The 22,281-nt window shown below is 37.7% G+C and overlaps 2 protein-coding genes across 6 annotated transcripts; one reads left to right on the top strand and one right to left on the bottom strand.

Moving 5' to 3' along the window:
- The first annotated feature begins 1,428 nt into the window (after positions 1-1,428).
- Positions 1,429-12,695, top strand: LOC139984548 (DNA-directed RNA polymerase III subunit RPC10). 5 transcript variants are annotated; one of them, XM_071998485.1, is made up of 5 exons: positions 1,429-1,588; positions 4,224-4,311; positions 5,685-8,902; positions 8,948-11,211; positions 12,330-12,695. In XM_071998485.1, exons 1-3 carry the CDS (start codon positions 1,478-1,480, stop codon positions 5,810-5,812), a joined length of 327 nt encoding a protein of 108 aa, XP_071854586.1. In that variant the 5' UTR covers positions 1,429-1,477; the 3' UTR covers positions 5,813-8,902; positions 8,948-11,211; positions 12,330-12,695. The 5 variants fall into 5 exon arrangements, with proteins under 5 accessions (XP_071854586.1, XP_071854585.1, XP_071854584.1 ...); XM_071998484.1 differs by having other exon boundaries at positions 5,685-8,947; positions 8,993-11,211; positions 12,330-12,694; XM_071998483.1 differs by having other exon boundaries at positions 5,685-8,719; positions 8,765-11,211; positions 12,330-12,694.
- Positions 12,696-13,674: 979 nt separating this feature from the next.
- Positions 13,675-20,750, bottom strand: LOC139984547 (ciliary microtubule inner protein 5-like). Its single transcript, XM_071998480.1, has 3 exons — positions 20,097-20,750; positions 18,062-18,101; positions 13,675-16,730 (listed from the first exon to the last, which is right to left on the bottom strand). The coding sequence occupies exons 1-3, from the start codon at positions 20,381-20,383 to the stop codon at positions 16,536-16,538; spliced, it is 522 nt and encodes a 173-aa protein (XP_071854581.1). The 5' UTR covers positions 20,384-20,750; the 3' UTR covers positions 13,675-16,535.
- Between the last annotated feature and the right edge of the window lie 1,531 nt (positions 20,751-22,281).

Here is a 22,281-nt window from a genome sequence, read left to right on the forward strand (position 1 = left end):
CAAAATTACATTGTGGTTTCTATGATGTAACCTGAGCAGTTTTCTTCATGAATCTGACGTAATGTATAAAGAGGGTGTACAACATACGTATCAAGTACTTGATCTAAGTAATACAGTAAAACGCAGTGTGATGTGACGAACAATAATTCACAATGACACAGGCTGTCCTGAAATGACCATTGACCTCAGTCAACTACAGGTTTCTTGTACTAAGTGTGATAGATATATCAACATACTAAATATGACATCTGTCCTTATTGAAATATTGTGCCAAACATGGTTTCACAATTTGACCCCTGTGACCCCAAATGACCTTTGACCACCACCAAAACAATGAGCATCTTGTACTCAATGTGGTACTTCTACACACCAAATATGAGTGTGGTCCGACCTTTCCTTCTTGAGATATCGTGTTTACAAGCTGGGTGTCACACACACACATACACACACTCTCCGCCTGCATGAATGCATAGGTATCGATTTCATCGAAACCAAAAATGGACTAAAGGTTAGAACATGCTTGTCGCATCTATACACAGTACCTGGACTGTAATATGAGCATTAACGACGGATCCTGCATGATAGGGAGCAAATCCATGAACTGACGTCCCATCTGCCTTTCCCTATATTTAGAAACGCCTTTGACAGGCACTCACGTTATTGAAACAGGCTGAGAACTGTCTCACAGACTGTATGGGCCGAAATGTTTGGAAATTTACTTAATACCTTTGGGATCACATCACAATTAATACTATGTTTTTAAATTGCGTCTATTAATCTGTAAATATTACAGAAATCACCAGGACCGTTTAATTTCAAATGCGAATAAATGTGTCTTGAGGATCAGAAAGCATGTTTTAGGGAAAGAAAACTACTATTTCCGAGCCCTCAGTGATCAGCTAATCAGAATCGGAGTAGAGCTTTCTTTGGCCTACTGTACATAGGAAAATATTTCAGTGTATTTTTTTACACTTAGATTAGGCTAAGAACATCAGCTTTGGTGAATATTTTAAATGTATACCGGTAAATTTGCTTGATATGTATTGCAACTATTTTTTCCTTTTAATCCATTGTGTGTGTGTATAGATACTTCTACGATACTAATTAGTCTATAAGTGACTGAAATGTGATCTAGTAATGCTCTACTTGACTTCAAAAAAACATAATAATATAACAGCTCTTTAGCTTGAGGTTTTATCACAGATGTGTATGGGCGGAAGCAAGTTTTTATCTGTTGCATTCAAACGTTTTCGAGTAGATGCGTCCCTGGGACGCACGTTTCAAAATCCTAGTAAAACACTGTTTCGTGAACCGTGATTGGTTTATGTTCGAATCAGACTACGGATATTTTATTTCCTGACTGTCTGAATACTGTGATGAATCCTGCGATTAATCTGAATCCTGGGATGAATCCTGTGATGAATCCTGGGATAGCTTCAGGTTGGTTCGAATTTCAGATCGATTCCACAGTAGCGAAATGTTGCTCTTCTGTCCTACATGCGCGAATGTTCTGATAGTCGAAGAAGGGCCAAAATGCTACAGATTTGCTTGCAATACATGTCCATATATACAGAACGTAACAAACAAGGTAAATTCATCGAAAGAAAGTATTTGAATCATGAATAGCTTGTGTATTGAGAAAACAACTATGTTATGCCATACTCATCTACATTGGGAGGGATTTTGCGACATTGGCAACGGATGTATGAATATTATGATGGTACAATATGTGGTAAATTCGCTAAGGTAAAGGCATGAATGTGCTTTCAAATGATAAAGGTGATGCAAGCATTGCTTTACTTGCTCAGTGCTTTAGTTCTTACCTTCAGCTATGTGATTTTACTGATGGCTAGACCAGATTCCATCAGTAATAAAAAGACCTACTGTAGGCTAGATACAACTTGCATAAATTTGAACAAGTGTTAAGGCTACAATTTGACTTACTCTACGAACACAGCAACTACAGTACAGTGTAGCTACTTATGTGTAACACAGAACGTCAAGTTAGGGGACGTGAAGAGTGAAGTTACTGAACAATAAGGGGTTAATCAACGGTCTAGCGTGCGTTACTAACAGGATTATTGCACGATCGGGGGATAATGCAAGCGATGCACGAGGGCGGAGCCCGAGTGCATCCAGCGATAGCATTAACACCCGGAGTGCATTAATCATGTGAGTAACGCACGCTAGACCGTTGATTAACCCCGTTCATTCATACACTACCATTTGTGTGGGGTAAAAATCATAAAACAAAACATTTTTGGTTACATATAACCAAAGATATATTAAAGTGATGCCCCGTAATTTTACCGTGCGTTACTCAGAGGATTAACCACGGTCAGCTGACCTGAATGGACCAATAGGATTTAGGAATCTTTACTAAGTATGAATGAACAACATATACTGCTCTGAGTCTGATGTTACAGTTGCTTGCAAGGTTATCTGTACAGTCTTACTTTTAGGTATTAATGTGATAGAGCTGCTGTGAGTCAATTCATTTCTGTAGACTTGAATAGGCTGATATAAATCCTTGCAGTGCCAAAAAGGAATTGTTAAGTGAAAAATGTGATCCAGCCCTTTTGGTCATATCATGTTTTGTCTTTGTATCGCCATAAACCTTGCCCTGTGATGAATTTTAGCTTCTGTGATAGAGTGCTTGAAATGTCGGCCCATCCTGCCAGAAAATTTGAATCTAACACTGACTTACGTCAAGACGTGTGGCACATAGTTATGAAACTTTATGAAGTAAGATTCTATTGTTTGTTCAATTAGTTGATTTGTACTGCAATCTAGCAACACAGTTAGTTGCAAGGTAGCAGTTACATATAGAGTCAAGTATTATGGTTTGCTTTGCCGGAGGAAAAAATTGATTTTGATTTTTGAAGGGTATCTACATGAAATTTAGCATATACCTAGGTGGTCAAACTGTCACTGTTGATCCCCAATATTTTGTTACCTGAAATCTTTCCATCATAAAGTATGACCAGCATCTGTAGCTTAAATAGCAAATTGAAAATTCTTAAATATGCATGCTTTTGATTTGAAATGAAAAGAAAAGGTTGTAAAATGTTGATCAAAGTCAACCTGAAATGATACTTTGGATCCACAATGAGTTGTGGATTTTTTACAAATTTTGTCTATGATTTGCTCTTGGGTTACAGAGCTTCTTGGTTGTCAGCAGTTTGGGAAGCTTCAAGTTACAATAAGGGATCTGCTGATCCTCCATTTTGAAGTTACATGTATGTTTGTTCACAGACACATAAACAGGGTGCACATGTAAAAAGTGCTTATGTACACTGACTAGTTTATATATTAGATTCAGACACCAACTAACTAGTTTTGCTAGTTTGTTGTATCAGTGCCTCATAAGAATCCATTTTTGATCAATTTTGCTGATCAGTAATACAAATGACCTGGTTCAGACTGAGCATTTGTTATTCCTTGCCAGAGGAAATGATCCTATGCGATGGTGTTGCCTTGTAAACACAGTATTCTCAAATACTATATGGTAAGTGAATGTAGATGCATCTTATTGAGTAAAAGAACCCTACAGTTTTCTGTGGAAGTCAAAGGTCATTTGAGGTCAACAGAGGTAAAAGTCTGAAACTTTGTAAACATGAAAGCTCACACAAATGATGCTTATTACCTTTGCAATGGTCAAGTTATCTGGATCTCTTTTCCTATGCACTGGTACTGTCTTTAGGACACATTTTGCTCAGTTGTTCCATCGGCATATATACTTCAAAGGCAAGAAATCACCCAGCCTTTTGGCTTTCTGGTTGCCTCTCATTGTGTGTTGCAATACTGCATAAATTATTCCCTTGGTTGAGGTCAAAGGTGTGATCCGTATTAATATAAACTGTTGCACATTCAGTTGATATGGGCTGTGTTTAAATTTTTTAATTGATTTGCAAACCTCAACAGCTTGAAACTGACAGCTGGCATTCAAAATATTGTTTACAAGTACTCAACAGCTATATGTCAGATGGTTTAATAGCTTCATAGGCATTCATAATATTGTTTGTACTCAGCAGCTATATGTCAGATGGTTTAGTAGCTTCATAGAAGCTATCCACAGACATTTCTTAACCTACCAGCCCAAACGTTTCTCATGTTCTGTTCATCACACATAGCATGTTTGCCACTCCAATGAATACATTACATTCTGGTCATTTTCATGAGAGGCAGGCATTGAGCTATAAAGCTTTTGTATTGTCTCATAGATGACCAACAGAAAGTATCCCAGACTGAAGGAAGTCGATGATGTTTTAGGGGGTGCTGCAGCCTGGGAAAATGTTGATTCCACAAAAGGTAAGTTTGAGGCAAATGGCAATCACTGAATAGAAACGATTGCATGTTGATACAAAGCCTGACAGGAGACCTAAGTAGCATCACAATTCAGTTAATTCACCTTCACAGACAAGATGCATACTGTACCATGCTCAGATCTGGTTCAAGGGAACTAATAGACAAAATTCTCACACTTCTAAGTAATTTGTTAATAATTTGTCCAGGCAGTGTTGTCATTGCAATTCTATGCGAAGTGCATGTTAACTTTCTCCTTTGTTTGAGTAATATTTATATTGATCAGTGTGAAAGAAAATGTTATAAGTGTTGTCTCGGCAACAGTTGGAAGACTATATCACTAAGTGATATGAAAAATTACAAGAGTTTTAAGCAAGATTAAACTCCAAACACAGAATGCACATAAGAGAATGGAAAAGGAAGAAACGTTTATTGGAGCTTTCACTGTGACTCTAAGACATGATTAATAATACAGTCATTAAAAGTATATTGGTTAGTACTGTAAATACTATAGGCCCCTGTCATGGTGGGCATGACAAAGATCTTGCAAGCCACAGTGAAATTCTGTATCCAAACTCCATGTTGCAATGCTTTACGATGTACAGTATCAGCTTCCTTGGCGAAAAGGAATCTTTAACGGGAACAAAAATATGAAAAAGTTGTACATATTGCCCATCTGTTATGTTGAAATACCCTATCTTAAGTATGTACAGTAAGTTGCATGTTTTTCCCTTTTTAAATGAAGTGACTTCTTTGCTTCAGTTTATGGTGGGTTAAAAACATTGCTCTGATATTTATAGGATTCCACAGGCCACATAAATACCTTGGGCTTCTCACATTCTTCACTGCACATCTATGTAAAGAGTAAACACTGGAGAGACTGTATGCAGAGTTTCTTCTACTTTCTATACCTTGATTGAGACAAGCACCACATTATTAAGGTTTGGTCGAAGGCTCATGCTGCAAAGGGCCCTTCTAGACTAGTGATCTAAACTGCATGGACCCTGCTTTGTCCAAGGGATACAGGATCTGATGCCCAAGGGAAATTTGCAACTTCAAGTATTGGATTGCTTCTGGGCATTAAGTTTACAGCAAAATAGATTGAATCAAAGGTCTTTGAACTCCTTAAAACTAAAACTAAATAATCTCTTACATGCCTTTAGTGAAATACACAGTCATGGAAAAGAATGTTAGTGAGAAGCTTTATTGTAAAGGTTCAAAAGATCAGTAGATATAGTTGAAGTATGATGCAACATACTGTATATGTTTTCTATATATGTTTTTTATATGTTTATTATGTTAAATGTAAAAACACTTTGCTCTCACCATTTCTTTGGCTAATTCTTTATTAAATATATATATTTTCTTCTCCTCCAAAGAAAAATGTCCAAAGTGTGAACATCCAAGAGCTTACTTTATGCAAATCCAAACCAGGTCTGCTGATGAGCCAATGACAACATTCTACAAATGCTGCAGTCCTGAATGTGGCCATCGATGGCGAGATTGAACAGCGGTGGTTCATCAGATGCTGCACTTTAGGCATGTCGGAACAGCAACAAGACGCAGGTCAGAGTCGGTGACATTCAAGGTGCTGGTTAATGTGTCATGTAACAGGGCACAAAGGGAGTGAAGAAAGAGTGGAAAACACAAAGGGAGTGAAGAAAAACATGGATGTGTGTAAACATCTTGCAACATTCCAACCAACTAATTTTCCTTTATGTAAGAAAAGTATCAGCAGCATCATAGAGATAATATGTAACACCTGCCATAAACCAGTTCTGCTACATAATTTAATCATTTTTGTCACATGATCATTATGTGGTATGTCATATCTACATGAGTGTCAGTTATCAAACACAGTTTGTATGATACCACTGGTTTGTTCTTTACCTTCTTGTCAACAAGAATGAAGGTAGCATAGCATTATAAGTCAGCGTTAAGTTGAAAGCTTCACCAAAGATACTGAGTACTGCAGTTTATCTACCCTAGATACTGTGGTGATTTAGAATGATGAAATTCAGACATTGTTGATGTTTATTAAAGTTTCTTTCTAGAGGATGGTACAGTAAAAGAGGAAGCAGACGGGACAAAGAGAATCTTCATACAAATACTGGCGTGGCAATAAGAGCTAGACAGGGTCTGTTGAAATCTGTTGAGCACTGTACCCTTGTTTTGGCAACACTGTTGTTTTATTGTGATGTTATAGTAAATAGTAGCATACTTTATTGCTTACATGTACACAATGTTGATTAGTACTTTAATCTGCACACTGCCCATGTAATAGATTTGAACTGACTCATCTCACCACTTTGACACAATTTTGCTTTGGCTTAAACTGATGAGACTTAAATCTGCTAAACTCTTGATCAGTAAGTTACAAACACTGCCTACCTACAATATCCTGTTACAACTGTCAAGTCTCATCTGGTCGCATTCAATCCAGCAGTGTATACATGACAGGCTGTTAAGCTGATTGATGTTAGTTACAACCTTTGCACACTCAGGCAGTCTTTGGCACACTGTCAATCCTACATCTGGTATATCTTGAGACACTGTCCCTTAAAAAGTCTTTCTAGAGTTGGACCAGGTACAGTAACTTCAATTAATGGTTGAGTCAAGTCATTACCAGTATTTTCCTTCACTCAAGGCAGTCACTGTATTATCTCTATGGGGCAAATTGTGACAAATTCATTGGTATCACTTGGAATTATTGACCTAGTCACGACTCGTTACAAAACTGACTTTACAATGTTTAAATTTAAAGTGTGGATTGCAGTGATTATGCCCAAAATATTTGTAGAAAGAAAAATTGCTTGTATTTGTTGAAACAAAAATGGAAATCTTACTTCAAAAGTTACAAAATATGACACAAAGTTTGAATATAAGACCTGTACATCACTGTTACTTGGCATTTCTTGCATTTATCACTTGTGTTAGTTTTAAGACAATTTTTTTAGAAGGTTGAACATGTCCAAATATTGGAAACTACAGCTTCCTCCTGTTTTAAATAGTGATTTGTTTGATAATTTGGAATGATGCTGAAGGCAGTTTTCATGGAAGATGAGGTGAACATAAACAAACACTAACAACATTATATTCTAAAGATCTACAGACACATGTGGACATTATTGCACTAATCACTCTAACTAGGCAATGTTAGAAATCATGAAAATAGCTGCAAATTCCCATCAAAATTCATCAAAGATTGACTATTTTACAAGTCTTTTCTCAATTATAGTTCTGATTATCAATCCTGATTTATTGATGAATCCTGATTTATGAATAAACATTAGCTAATTATGCACATTAATGATGCACATTTAGTGACTGCCTAATTTTCTGTTATGTAATCACTTGGTTTTCACAACCTTTGTTTCAGGGACATTGGTCACAGGTTTGTGGCCTAGGGCAATTATTTGAAATATTTTATTTTCTTCTTTGAAAAGAGCAACTACATTATTCAAATGATATATGTTGGCTTGTAAGTTGTAATTAGGGGTTAACTTATAAGGGCTAAAGATAGAAATTTTGATGAGTGCAACACTCCACGTCATATTTTGCGCATATTTAATGCTTTTCCCATATCAAAAACTTTATATCTTTGAAACAAGAAGAGCTTTGCCAAAACTTTCAACAGATTTACAAGTATATATATGGTACTGAATATGGGCAAATTGGCTAGGTGTCCGTAGTACTTTAAAACACTCTCAGTTTTAAGACAAAACATAAGATAATAGCTGAAGATAAACCTACCGAGACAAGCTTCATCAATGTGGTTTGATACTCAACAAATGGACTTTCCTAGTAAGATTTCATTATATGAAAGAATTAAGCAACAAATGGTTACTTTAGAACTGTCATATTTCATGCACTTAGAATTTAACATAGACTTTGTATCTAGTGGCCAATGGAGAGAGTGGAAGCATTCACATTATGTGTGTATCTAGTGGCCAAGGGAGAGAGTGGAAGCATTCACATTATGTGTGTATCTAGTGGCCAATGGAGATAGTGGAAGCATTCACATTATGTGTGTATCTAGTGGCCAATGGAGAGAGTGGAAGCATTCACATTATGTGTGTATCTAGTGGCCAAGGGTTAGAGTGGAAGCATTCACATTATGTGTGTATCTAGTGGCCAAGGGAGAGAGTGGAAGCATTCACATTATGTGTGTATCTAGTGGCCAATGGAGAGAGTGGAAGCATTCACATTATGTGTGTATCTAATGGTCAATGGAGAGAGTGGAAGCATTCACATTATGTGTATATCTAGTTGCCAAGGTGAGAGTGGAAGCATTCACATGATGTGTGTATCTAGTGGCCAAGGGTGAGAGTGGAAGCATTCACATTATGTGTGTATCTAGTGGCCAATGGAGAGAGTGGAAGCATTCACATTATGTGTATATCTAGTGGCCAAGGTGAGAGTGGAAGCATTCACATGATGTGTGTATCTAGTGGCCAAGGGTGAGAGTGGAAGCATTCACATTATGTGTGTATCTAGTGGCCAATGGAGAGAGTGGAAGCATTCACATTATGTGTATATCTAGTGGCCAAGGTGAGAGTGGAAGCATTCACATGATGTGTGTATCTAGTGGCCAAGGGTGAGAGTGGAAGCATTCACATTATGTGTGTATCTAGTGGCCAAGGTGAGAGTGGAAGCATTCACATGATGTGTGTATCTAGTGGCCAAGGGTGAGAGTGGAAGCATTCACATTATGTGTGTATCTAGTGGCCAAGGGAGATAGTGTATGTGTTTACCCATACCCACAATGTATCAGAGAAAAAATGAAATAAGATTACAGTGCATTTGCTTGTTTTGTTATGCATTTCCTAGCAGTGAACATTCCCACTAAGATCATTTATTAACATTGTAAACTGCGGCCCTAAGGTAGAATCTCACAAAGTAGTCAAACAATAATTAACATGTGGTTATAGTGTGATATTACTTTACAGTAGCAGGAATGTTTCTAGTAGAACTGAGACATGTCATGGTGTATTCGAATGCTTATACCGAGTACCAAGTAACTTCAAAACTGTGCCAGAATATAGCTAAGAATCTGGGAACCAAGTGAGAACACTATGCTATTTCTTCCTTATGGTTATTTCATGCAAATAGTAATAAGTAACAGAGATAAACAAATGACTGACTCAATATGAATTCAATTACATAACTGTTCTTTCAAGTACTAATAATGGACTGTCCTGAACAAATTCAAGCATTTTAGGACTGAAATAGTGAATTAAAAGTGAACTTTAAATTATTTGTGAATTTCATTGTGACATGGAGTCAATATTCGTATAGAAAAGTGCCTGGACCACTGATTGTTTAAAGTGGATGAAAAACACTCGCTCTGTAATGCTCAATTAGTAAATAATGCTTGTAGGAAGTACAAATTTGATCATTTTAGTAGCACTTGGTTATTAAAGATAAACAGGAGCCCTAAAGGCATTGAAGACTCGCGCACAAAGAAATGTCTGATGGCGGTAATAGTGACCTAGTTTCGAATGAGGTGTAACAGAAGTGTTAGACACCACCATCGATCTCAGAAAATACACACAGCTTGCTACCCTCGGTAATTAGACACTAGTGTATAGTCAATACATGCAGTACGGTCAATACCCACAACACAGTGTACATAGCAGCGATGGAGGATCTTCCCAAACGTATGTTTGTTGTATAAAACGTATAGAAATCTTTAAATTGATGCCTTGTTCGAATAGTTTGTACATCGCATTGCATCGATATTGCAAAAACAAAAACAAATCCTTTTTGGCAAATTTTGCAAAAATTAATTTTTTGAATTCTGCCAAATTAAATGACCAAATTTAAACCACTTTATGATTTTAACATGTTGCAAAACATATAAATTTCAGTAGAATCCATGGAGTGGTAACCTTACTATAATAGCATTTTCTACTTTTTAGGAGGCAATTGCCAGTGTGACTGTTGGGGGCAGGCTTCATAGCAAAAAAAATAATAACTCCATTGACTTAGTGTGCAGTGCTATACTTTACACAGTTAAGCCACAAGATTCCTCAGTTGGGGGTAGAGAAACTGACAACTAATGGGCCCATTTTACAGTCATTTTAATGTAAATTATTAAAACATCATCCATTTCATCTCAGCAAAGGGTTTTCTTTAAATATAACTTGAATTCATGGACCATCTGAGAGTTTCCTTTAAATTTGGACAACAAAACTAGAACCAGAATGCAAAAATGCATTGTGGTTTCGATGATGTTACATGGGCAGTTTTCTTCATGAATCTGACGTAATGCATACCGAGGGTGTACATGTTTTACAAGGGTTTCACAATTTGACCTCTGATGACCCCAAATGACCTCTACCAAAACAATAGGCTTCTTTAACTCAATGTGGTTCTTCTACACACTAAATCAGAGGTTGACTCAAGCTTCCAGTATTGACAATTTGACCCCTGGTGACCCCAAATGACCTCCGACCTCCACCAAAAACGACAGACTTGTTGTACTCGTGGTACTTTTACACACCAACTATGAAGTTGGTCCAACCTTCCCTTCTTGAGATATTGTGTTTACAAGGTTTTCACAATTTGACCCCAAATGACCTCCACCAAAAACAATAGGCTTCTTGCATTTAATGTGGTACTTTCATACATAGAAATGAAATTGGTCTGACCTTCCCTTCTTGAGATATCATGTTTACAAAGTTTTCACAATTTAACCCCTGGTGACCCCAAATGACCTTTGACCTCCACAAAAAACAATAGGCTGTTTGTATTTAATGTTAAACAACTTCATCCACACACCTACACACTAAATATGAAATTTGTCTGACCTTCCCTTCATCATGAATGCATAGGTTACTATTATCATCGAAACCAAAAAGTATAAAATGAAATGTATTTTGAAATTTCAGGGCCCTCACTCAGGCAGTGGCGGCGGAACCGGGGGGGCTTGGGGGGGCTCAGCCCCCCCAATGAAAAAGTTGAGGGGGCAAATGCATGATAAGCCCCCCCAATATTTACCAAGGCTCCGAAACGTGCATCTGCCCATTTTTCAATGCACACCTTTCGATCTGTCCGATGCACACGTATACTATATATATAGGTGTAATAATTTTAGTAATTGCTGGGGGACCCTCGGCCCGTCCCCTGGCTATAGACCACATTGTCACCCCAACCGCGTCTTCACGCCCCGTGAAAAGTGGAAGCAGTGAGTGTGAGTACCGGTAAGCGTAACACAACTTCGTCTTAGGCCAATGACTTGCCTCATTTCAGCCAGTTCTCCAACATCCCCTTACTTAGTGGCGGAGCGTCCATATATACAGTCAGGGGGCGGACGCCCCCCCCCCTGACGGACTCAAATGGACTGCTGGCGCCCTTTTCAGCTTTTCACTACTTTTTACTTATTCGCGATTATTGACTATTTTATTGCGCTCTCATATACCTATTGACATTTGTCATATTCTGTTGGTGTAATTTTTCGACAAAATGGCGACGATACCTTTTTATTCTCCGTTAATCTGCAAATTAGCAAGGCCCGGAAAGGGTCATTTCCTGCAATCTAGGGAGTATCTTTTCTCAAAAATTTTCTGTACGCTCCGCGCCAACTTGTGGTGGCGCTCCGCGCCAACTTGTGGTGGCGCTCCGCTTAGATAGTGTCGAAAGCGCCCCTACAGACCATTCTTGCCCCCCCCTGACCAATACCCCTAGCTCCGCCACTGCCCTTACTACACTCAAAAACGTCTTTGCGAGTACACTACGAGGAATAGCTACTCTCTTAAAACACCATCGAACATACAAATTACAATGTTTTTACAGACTTTTAGGTGCAATCTGAGAAATTGCAGGCTTGAGACCCATATTTTAGGGCTAGGTATTCGCAGCATTAAACACTCGGGAAGTGCCGTTTCCGGCCATCTGGGGGTTTGAAAAAACCCAAAATTTTCTTGTACGCTCCGCGCCAATCGATGGTGGCGCTCCGCTTAGATAGTCTCCACACATTAGCCCCCCCAATAATTTTTCCGTTCCGCCGCGCCTGCACTCAGGGACTTCAATCTGGACCATTTTGGGGTCACTTGTTCATCATGGGCAAAACAGTGGAATCAAGTACTGCCCCTGAAAATTTGATCATTATTTAATAACAAACAAAAAAGTTATTTAATAAACTGCTAGTGCTAATACTAACTTACTCATTGAAGTATTGTGTAATCTGGGTATAGCAACTCTAGCCTAGTTGGTGATAAACTACTGACAAATGACTAATTGTACACCACAAGCACTCGTAACGTTATGTGTATGCATTTAACACTGAGAGTTCCTGTGTACTGTACTAGCCTAATACTATAAGTACTCAGTACTATTGTAGGCCTCCAAGCAGTAGTTTTGGGTGATATAGCTTATGAAAGGGGCGAAACTGTTTAAAAATTCCTCTTATTTGGGGTGACTTACCATATATATTCTCTAACTTCCACTGACTGAACTTCTGAAATCTGAAGTAGCACTGTCTTCTGCAGCTGCAGTACCACAAGTTGGCTTAAATAGAGAGGGCGCTATTTCCAATCTTGCAATGTATGCGTAAGAATTGCATACTTTTCTGGGATGCCATTTGAGTTCCATGGTGGTACGCATTTCTGGGGCCATCTACAATGCTGTACTGCCCTTAACTTAGTGAGACCATAGGTGTTAGGCTTCACTTTGCAAAATGTTCTCACTTCGTATGTGAATTTTGGGTGACTGGCTTCACAAAGCAGGAAATACAAACACACGCACACCAGCGCGATCGCAAAGGTTACTGAGCCTTCGGCATCGTAACCAAAAAGGACTGCTATTGAAATCTATAGAACAAAATGTTATTCCAATGTGCCCATCTTATTGGGGAAAAAGACATTCAAATAGTGGAATTTGTGGTAGCCAAAGGAATGCACAGAAGATCCATTTTGTCTTTAAATTATGAAGTGGTCCCCCTCTCCCAGTCATATCCCACTGCCGCTCGTAGTTATTGTTCCCCTCCCTCCCCCGGATTGAAACCTCGTCGCCCCGAATAGATGATAAATAAACCATCACATCAGCCCTCAGACCACCAACTCTGCAGACAAGCACACATTTCACCATACATATTTACAAGACGTTTCAGTGTAAACCTTAATATTGAAACATCAGTTACCGTTTAACCAGCAAGTTGTTCCATAACAACTCCCTTGTTTAACCATGAACTGTTCAACATTTTAGCAAATAGTGCAAGTCAATAAACGTACTATGCATGCTAATACAATTCTAATAATCAGTCAACTTAATATAAACTGGTAAAGACTAAAAGATATAAAAAATAGAAAATTGTGCCACGAACTCGCAAAATATAAAGATCAAAATAAACAAGCTTTTGAAACAATTACCAGTGCTACCTTGAGTTTTAATGAAATTTCCAGAAAAACTAATGATTGGTAAGTGAGTACATGCCTATATTCTGACACTTATATATTAGTCAACAGGTTCGAAAATATATCCATAAAGTATATATACATGAATAATACAATTGCACGCTTAGGAAGGCATTAACTCTGGAGCCGACCAAGGTGATAATTAGGTGGATCACCATTAGGAAAATGGCTTTATCTCCACTTCGGAACTTTAGACCAAACACCCACAATGTGTAAACCTTAAGCCGTTTGTAGTTACACAGTAGTATCTGCGAATCGCATATGGTATATGTTTGTTTAATTAAGAATACTACCAATAGTGTAATTTTTAATGGTCCGAGACGACCAAATTTCTGTTTGGATGACAAAAATCAGCGTGGAGGCACGGCCCGAGGGACGACTCACACTCAGATTGCATGCGCCCCCTAATACACACAATGATACATTGTTATTACCATCGGTCACATTGAAAAAACTGAATATACAAAACTATATAGCAACAATGCTGCAGAATCTATTTAACATTTCTAGACTTGTCTTGAGGGCTAATGTCTTAAACAATGCCCTTTATTATCATGATATTAGATATAGCAGAAAATGTGATTGTCTTGCGACAGTATAGTATGCTATAAAGCAAGCAATTTACGTTGTCGTTACCTACCGTTAATGATAGTTGGACAGGCCTTAGGCATATTGCATTGCCATAAATTATCGTATGGACAAAAGTGTCAATTTTTGAAAGATTAAAATTTGAAACAGTATGGACAAGCGCCTCTAGTGGGTAAAGGTCTACGGACACCTAGCCTATTTGCCCCATATTCAGTATATCTGTTGTGTGTGATAATCTCATTTAAACTTTTTCGAAAAGCTCTTTTCGGGCAAACTATGACGTAGAGTTTTGCGCTCATCAAAGTTTCTTATTTTAGCCCTTAATAAGTTAACCCCTATAATTACAAGCCCATATATATCATTTGAATAATGTGATGTTTCTCTTGTAATAGAAGACAATAAATTATTGAAAAAATCGCCTTAGGCCACAAACCTGTTCTGTGTCCTTGAAACGAAGGTTGTATACGAACAAAGGAATAAAATAAGAATAAATGAGGCAGTTACTCCCTTTACATCACCAATGTTCCTGCTTAGCTAACCTTGATTCATAAATAAAACTTGGGTTAAGACAAAACTTGTAAATGGTCAATCTATGATACCTTTTAATGGAAGATTTCTTATGACTATTAGAGTGATTACGACAATGTTGTTCCTATGTGTCCGTAGACCTTTCATCCTATTTTTTTTTATATGAAATTCTACTTTTCAGACGCGATTAAATTTCCTCAAAAACTTGACAAAAGTTGTAAGAAATATCGACAAATTCTAACAGTAACATTCGAAGGAGGATTAAATGAAAACAAAGAACGTGATTATATTTAACATTCAACATTGTAAGGCTAGCCTAGCCTAGAAAATATACATTACAAGCCTACAAGGGCCCCCGGAATCTTGATCACAACGTTAACCAAACTTATTTGATATGGACCCCGAAAATAAAACAATTTATCCAGTCATAAAGTTTTTGACATCAGCCATAATATTCCCAAATTTTGTAAATTCGAAAAAAAGCAATTCCAGTCACGAAGATTTTGTAACTTCGTCTTTGTTTTCAGGAAAAGTCCATCATCCTGAAACCATGGTAACTCAAGTCAAAGACTAGTAAGGTCATCATAATTGTGTAATGACCTCAAAGCATGATAAATAAGTTATAACATTATCTGCCATTTCATAGCCAGTCAGTCCATGATCGTAGTCAGGAATAATGTGTTGGAGTGGCATCAATAGTTTAAGGAAGGGAACAATATTAATTTCCTGTAACTTCCTGCAGTAAAGGTTTTGTACAGATAAAAGTGACATATACCGGGCTATAGTGATAGCATAACCAGTCCAAACGTCATTATCTGGTAGCCATAGCATATCGTGATAACTCGGTTCATGAGATGATATACGTAGTAATTTACAGTTAGTGATATCAATACAATATAGCAAAATGAAGCAGCCACATAGCATACAGAATAGCCTAATGAAGCAGCCATATAGAATATCAGTGATACCAATATCATATAGCAAAATGAAGCAGTCATATAGCATACAGAATAGCCTGATGAAGTAGCCATATAGAATATCAGTGATACCAATACAATATAGCAAAATGAAGCAGTCATATAGCATACAGAATAGCCTAATGAAGTAGTCATATAGAATATCAGTGATACCAATACAATATAGCAAAATGAAGCAGTCATATAGCATACAGAATAGCCTGATGAAGTAGCCATATAGAATATCAGTGATACCAATACAATATAGCAACACGAAGCAGTCACATAGAATATCAGTGATACCAATACAATGAAGCAGCCATATAGCATACATAATAGCCTAATGAAGCAGCCATATAGAATATCAGTGATACCAATATCATATAGCAAAATGAAGCAGTCATATAGCATACAGAATAGTCTGATGAAGCAGCCATATATAGAATATCAGTGATACCAATATAGCAAAATGAAACAGTCATATAGCATACAGAATAGCCTGATGAAGCAGCCATATAGAATATCAGTGATACCAATACAATATAGCAAAATGAAGCAGTCATATAGCATACAGAATAGCATAATGAAGTAGTCATATAGAATATCAGTGATACCAATACAATATAGCCCTATGAAACAGCCACATAGCATACATAATAGCCTAATGAAGCAGCCATATAGAATATCATATGTATTCATATAGCATACAGTATAGCTCGATGAAGCAGCCTTATATAGTTTATCAGTCATAGCATAACAATTCTTTATGGTGCTTCCTCCTGTTTGTTTGGCTGAGACGGTGCTGTAGCGATACCATGGATCGGGAGACTCTAGATTTCACCTGTCTGTGACCGATCCGTTCGTTATTCGTATTCGGGACTTCATCTGAATAAACTGACAAGTTCGATGGCGTGTCTGGTCGTTCCTTTAAGTTACCCTATGAAGGAGAGGAACGGGAAACTATAAGTCCGGACAAATTATATATTTGCTAAATTATCCTTTGTCCATTTTGACAGCTAGTATCCTGGATTTAATGAAAATTATGAGTTTGAATATGCTCTATATGAAAATAGCATTAGGAAAGGTTTGTTGAACAATGAAGAAATCGCTGTTATAGAATTGTATGTAACATTAAAAATAGCCACTGGTTTAGGACAAATAAATTAATATGGCCCAATCTAGTAAATTAGCATCCACTGACTTAAGTTTGAGACATTAAATGTCACACTGATCATTCTACTGTCTATTTTTCTACTAAGTCCATTAAACGCAACAGGAAATATGATTATATGAAGGAAAAAAATCATACTAAATAAGTACATAAATATGAATAATATACTAGATTGGGCCATATTAATAAAGTTATATGCCAAAAGGAAAATAAAACCAAAATCAAATCGCTTGGACAGTCGTTGAGCGTCATGGTTTGTATAAGTACAAAGTCCAACTGTCAAGATAGTAATGAAATCAATGGTTTAAACATCTATTTTCGAGATTCAATGTACAAATTCGTAATTGAAGGCTAAACATTACAGTTTCGAGATGGAATGTAGCAATTGTCAATTTGTCAAAGCTCGAGATAAAAAGCCAATATTCGACCTAAAAGGTGGATTTTTTTCATTTGGTAAAACGTCACAATTTCGAGACGAAGATTCGAAATTATATGATAAAACATCAAAATTGAGAAGTTTTGTAACTTTGAAATAAAATGTCGAAAGTTACCTTTAAAACTGCACTTGTTTTATCAAATGTGGATTTGTCATGGTAAAACGTCACAATTTCGTGACGAAGATTTAAAATTATGTGATAGAACAAGAAAATTGTGTGAGAGAAATGTTTGCAACCTGTGAGATAAAATGTCTTCACTTGTTAAACCGCAACATTTCCGGATATCCTTCACCGTTTTACACAACGGATATTTATTTCTGGGGCTTCTACAAACTATAACCCCTCCCCCCCCTCCCCCGCTGAGATATGAAAATGAATAATTTGGGGAAGAGGGAAATAAATTACTGTGTGGGCATAATAACTTGCTCTACAATTGACTGTTAATGTTTCAGGAATTATTGAACAAACAATTCAAAGAAGAATCCAAACATTAGAACGTTAATTTACGAGCTTCGTAGCCACGTAAGTTAAGGAAAATTCTGTATTCGCACAGCTCTCCGCCACTCTTTCAAAAGAGACCATCCCGTTATCAGTGTCATTACTATGTTGGGCGTAGGCCTACGTGTAAATTTCGGTTTATAATATGTAGGCCTTACTCACCTTTTGGTCAAAATTTTTCATGAAGCCACATGTCTGTTCCCTGGAGGAAGAAGAACATGAAGAAGAAGAATGTTACTTAAAAGAGTGTTTGTAACAACTTAGTATGAATCTACATAATTGAAAACATCCACGAAACCATCGTGAAGGAAACGAGCAGTACCTTGCCTGGTAAATATCAAACAGTTGCCGCCATAAACCTGTAATGTTGAATTCTGAATGAACTCATTAACTTAATTCCTTATGTGTTTTTAACATCACCGAGCAGCTAACGGCACCGAGACGATATAGCATTGTTGTCAATATATATATTGTTGTCAATATCTATACCACAGAACTGCATCATATAGAAACCACTTCCGGCTAGTTGTTTGCAGCAATTGAAGACACCCAACAGCGTCAACCTACACTACTGTTATACGTAGAGTGAAGTGGCAATTAATTTCCCATATTGTAAGAAATGAACTTCCAAAAGAATGTGTACACGGGATGAAAAACGAAAAGGAAACTTGAACATATTTTTATAGAATAAAGTTGGTGCCACTAAACAGTTTGTTGCTGCTCGACCTGTACTGCTAGGACATAACAAAAAAAAGCTCCGCGAAGGTAGCATTGGTCATTTTGTCGATCCCCGATCTCTGTTCCAGTAGATCGTTTTTGGAGACCCAATCCACGTACGTAGCACCAGCTCAAGTACACTTTTCATGCATGCAATTCTCTGTTCCTTTATCGCTCACTGCTTTTGGCATCGGGACCCACAATAAAGCAACCTGTGCCTTCCACCTAAACAGCGCGGCGACGCGACCGCAATATACACGTTACGTGTGTTATGCTACCACTGCATGAAACTGTGCTATACATTACGTATATTTACATACAGGATTTACACTGTACAGTGGCAGTATACAACAAATACCGTGTCACGTGAGTAACGGTGTACCAGCGAAACCTATGAAATTGGCCCGCCCTCTAAAAATTTCCTAGCTGAGAGAATGCCTTTAATAGTGCTTGTCTACGGAAGGATACTGCACAGTAACAATTAACAAGATGACCCCCTTGACTACTGTACATTTACATTATTTTGTTAAGACAAAGTGGTTGTATAATTCGGTCTGGAAGGGAGTTATTTTATGACGCTATGAGTAACCATATGTGGATGTGATAGAAACTCCATAAATGTTTTTAATAACATTTTAGGTAATTTACATCTCTTTCCTAAAAAGCTTTGCCTCGATCCTACGTCCTTCCATATCCTCGTTTTAAAATGGAATATAGTGGGGGATCAAGAATTTAAATAGGAAGGGGCCGTGGAGTCATTGAAGCCGACTCCAATGAGATTAAGGGAACAATTGTTTAGGAGCAATTTATCACTAAAAATAGCACATTTTTTAGTGAAAAATACCACAATCGAATATTTTCACACTTTTAAGACAATGTTTTTATAGCCTAATTTTATATATTCCTTTTCTATGGGATGGACTCTATAGGCATCTGTATTAGAAACGTAGTACCACAATTAGAGTAGTGTTCATCCGCTCGAAAGAGAAGAGAGGTAAAAGTACCTAAGGTAAACTTGTTTAAGCATTTTATCAGTTATTGTCATGGTGATATCGAAGGTGATATAAACCATATTAGAAATTCTTTTGTTAAATGTTGATATTACTCCGAGTGAGCAGATGGAAGGGTTGGAGTCCAGTATGCTAAACTTGCTCCTCTTCTAGCTCAAAATCTGAACGGTCATGATATTGAAGTTTGCAAGTGCCATGATAGGCCAAGATCTCAGAATATGGATTTTTTTTGGGAGGAGGGTGCAACAACAGCCATCCGTGATTTGACACGGAAAGACACTAAGCACCTTTTAAATTTCCATTGAATGATCTCATTTGAAATGTGCCAAGGAATCAGTAAGCCTTTTTGCTTTAACGTTACAGATAACTTCGCAATCAGTAATAGAATCTCAATTGCTTTGAAATTGAAAACATTGTGCAAGCATAAACAGTACTCAAACCAAACAATAATCTGATATATATGTACTAACCATTTTGTCAGTGCATTCTTTTCTCGTGTACAGGATTCCCTCCATATTTTGTCACCATTTACGTGATGGCAGTCCTCGTAATCTCGGCGGGTGAATGGTCTACCCGTAGTGCTAACAACCGTTGCTCCCCCATGTCCATCTTGTTTAATGGCATGATTTAATGTTGCATTCGCTTCCGCAGCTCTTTGGGCAGCTGGAATGCATTTCTCGTGGTATGAACTGGTCGGTCGCGGGGCCTTGATGCGGTAACCAGCTGAAGTTCCACGATCGACGTATATGTGAGTCATATTGACCTGAAAAGTATAGCTAAAAGGACAACTGGACCTTCTCTTCTCATATCACGAGATATACTCACAAATCAATGAATTACGATCCGCAATCGGGACCTCCTAATTAATTGAACGTGTTCAGAACTGTACCTCTACATATCTTCCAATCATGAAACGGTGCAAAGTACTCTTTTGATTATTTACATGTTGTCGTGAATTGTTGTTCCTTTGTCAATTCCTTTGGATATATCGAAGAATGAAAGTACGTAAGGTGAGGAACTACAATATTCCGGTAAAACTTCTCTTTCCTTTCCGTGTACCGCACCTCAACAATACTCTATCACGGCAACCGTTGCAGAGGCTTATCCTCTGCAGTTTCATTCTGTATAATGCAAAGAGTCAATACACAGCTACTCCTCATTCCTGGCTATTGTATTTGTACCACGTACGCAGTAAAATCGATAATCGCGTCCGTTGTTATGGCTACAGTATAGCTGTACGATGACAGGTGCGGGTTATTAGCTCAGGTCACCGAGTCAACTTAGAGAGTGAAAGGCTTTTGCGCGGAGACCTATATTGTATAGCACTATGGTACATATGGCAGCTCAAAGTCAAGCGAATAAAATCTCTTGGTGGAGAGAGAGAGGTGGAGAGAGAGAGGTGGAGAGAGAGGAAAAGGAACATCAAACAACTCTTTTAACCTCAAAATAGCATCTCTCAGTAACAAAACAACATGTTGAATGTAGGCCTACATGAACGGTATCATAATTCTGTTCATTCAGATGGCATAAAACACATGAGCCCTAGCTGTTTTACTACAAACATACCCCTTCCCGACAATGATAGAAACACTTTTGTGTTATGGCTCAGATGCCAAAGAAACTCATTTAACCTCGGCCCTCTTTTACAGGGATACTGCGGGGAGTATGGACCAAACGAGTCCGTTATCAGAAGAAAACATCAGGCACGGTTTGAAGAAACGGTATACATTTATCAAAGGGAGTAAGTTAGTTGATATGATTGGATCTATCCATAGTGATATATTTTGCCAAGACAAATATTTATTAAATGGTATCACTATGAAGCTGAAATTCATAAGAAGTAAAAACAAATTTTGTTTAATGTCTGGTGAGGATGATGCAGATTACAAGGTCGTTATTAAAGATGCTTCGTTTGTGAGCAAGGTTAAGTTAACCCGTCTGTTTCTTTGGGTCATGCACGCGCTCTCGATCTACCGATCTACCATTAGACGAGTTGTAACCAAAATGTTATCGATTCCACTGCTGGGAATATGTCGTTCAGGCAAGATCACATTTTCTTAGGACAGCTTCCCAAGAGAGTTATCAACGGCTGCGTACGGAAGCGTAGAAGGGACATGGTGTGAAAGAGAAACAAACTCGTCAAAATGACAAAATTCAGAAAAATGACGTCAATTTTCAGAATTTTGTCATTTTGACGACTTGTTGTATCTTGGCAAAACGTCAATTTTCGAAATTTTGTCATTATGACGACTTGTTGCATTTCGGCAAATTTAATAATTTTATCGTTTTGACGAGTTGTTAAACTCGGCAAAAAGTCATTTTTCTGAATTTTGTCATTTTGACGAGTTTGTTACTCTTTCATCACCATGTCCCTTCTACGCTTCCGTAGCTGCGTAACCAACACGGCATTCAACGGTTCGTATCGAGAAAACCCGTTCAACATGAATCATTTCGGAGTAATCTTCTTAGCAGTATACTTTGATGGTGAACAGATACCATAGAAAACAATCAAACCAAATTTGACGGGGGTCCCGGAAAAAAAACTACATTAGAGCATACCATACACTATTTACTGGAACTGATAAAGCTAATCACGACGAGGGCAATGTGATCAGTCGTGAAGACTATTCCAAAGGCTACACTCTGTATGCGTTT

Source organism: Apostichopus japonicus, chromosome 17 (genome assembly GCF_037975245.1).
Source record: "Apostichopus japonicus isolate 1M-3 chromosome 17, ASM3797524v1, whole genome shotgun sequence".
Lineage (NCBI taxonomy): Eukaryota > Metazoa > Echinodermata > Holothuroidea > Aspidochirotida > Stichopodidae > Apostichopus > Apostichopus japonicus.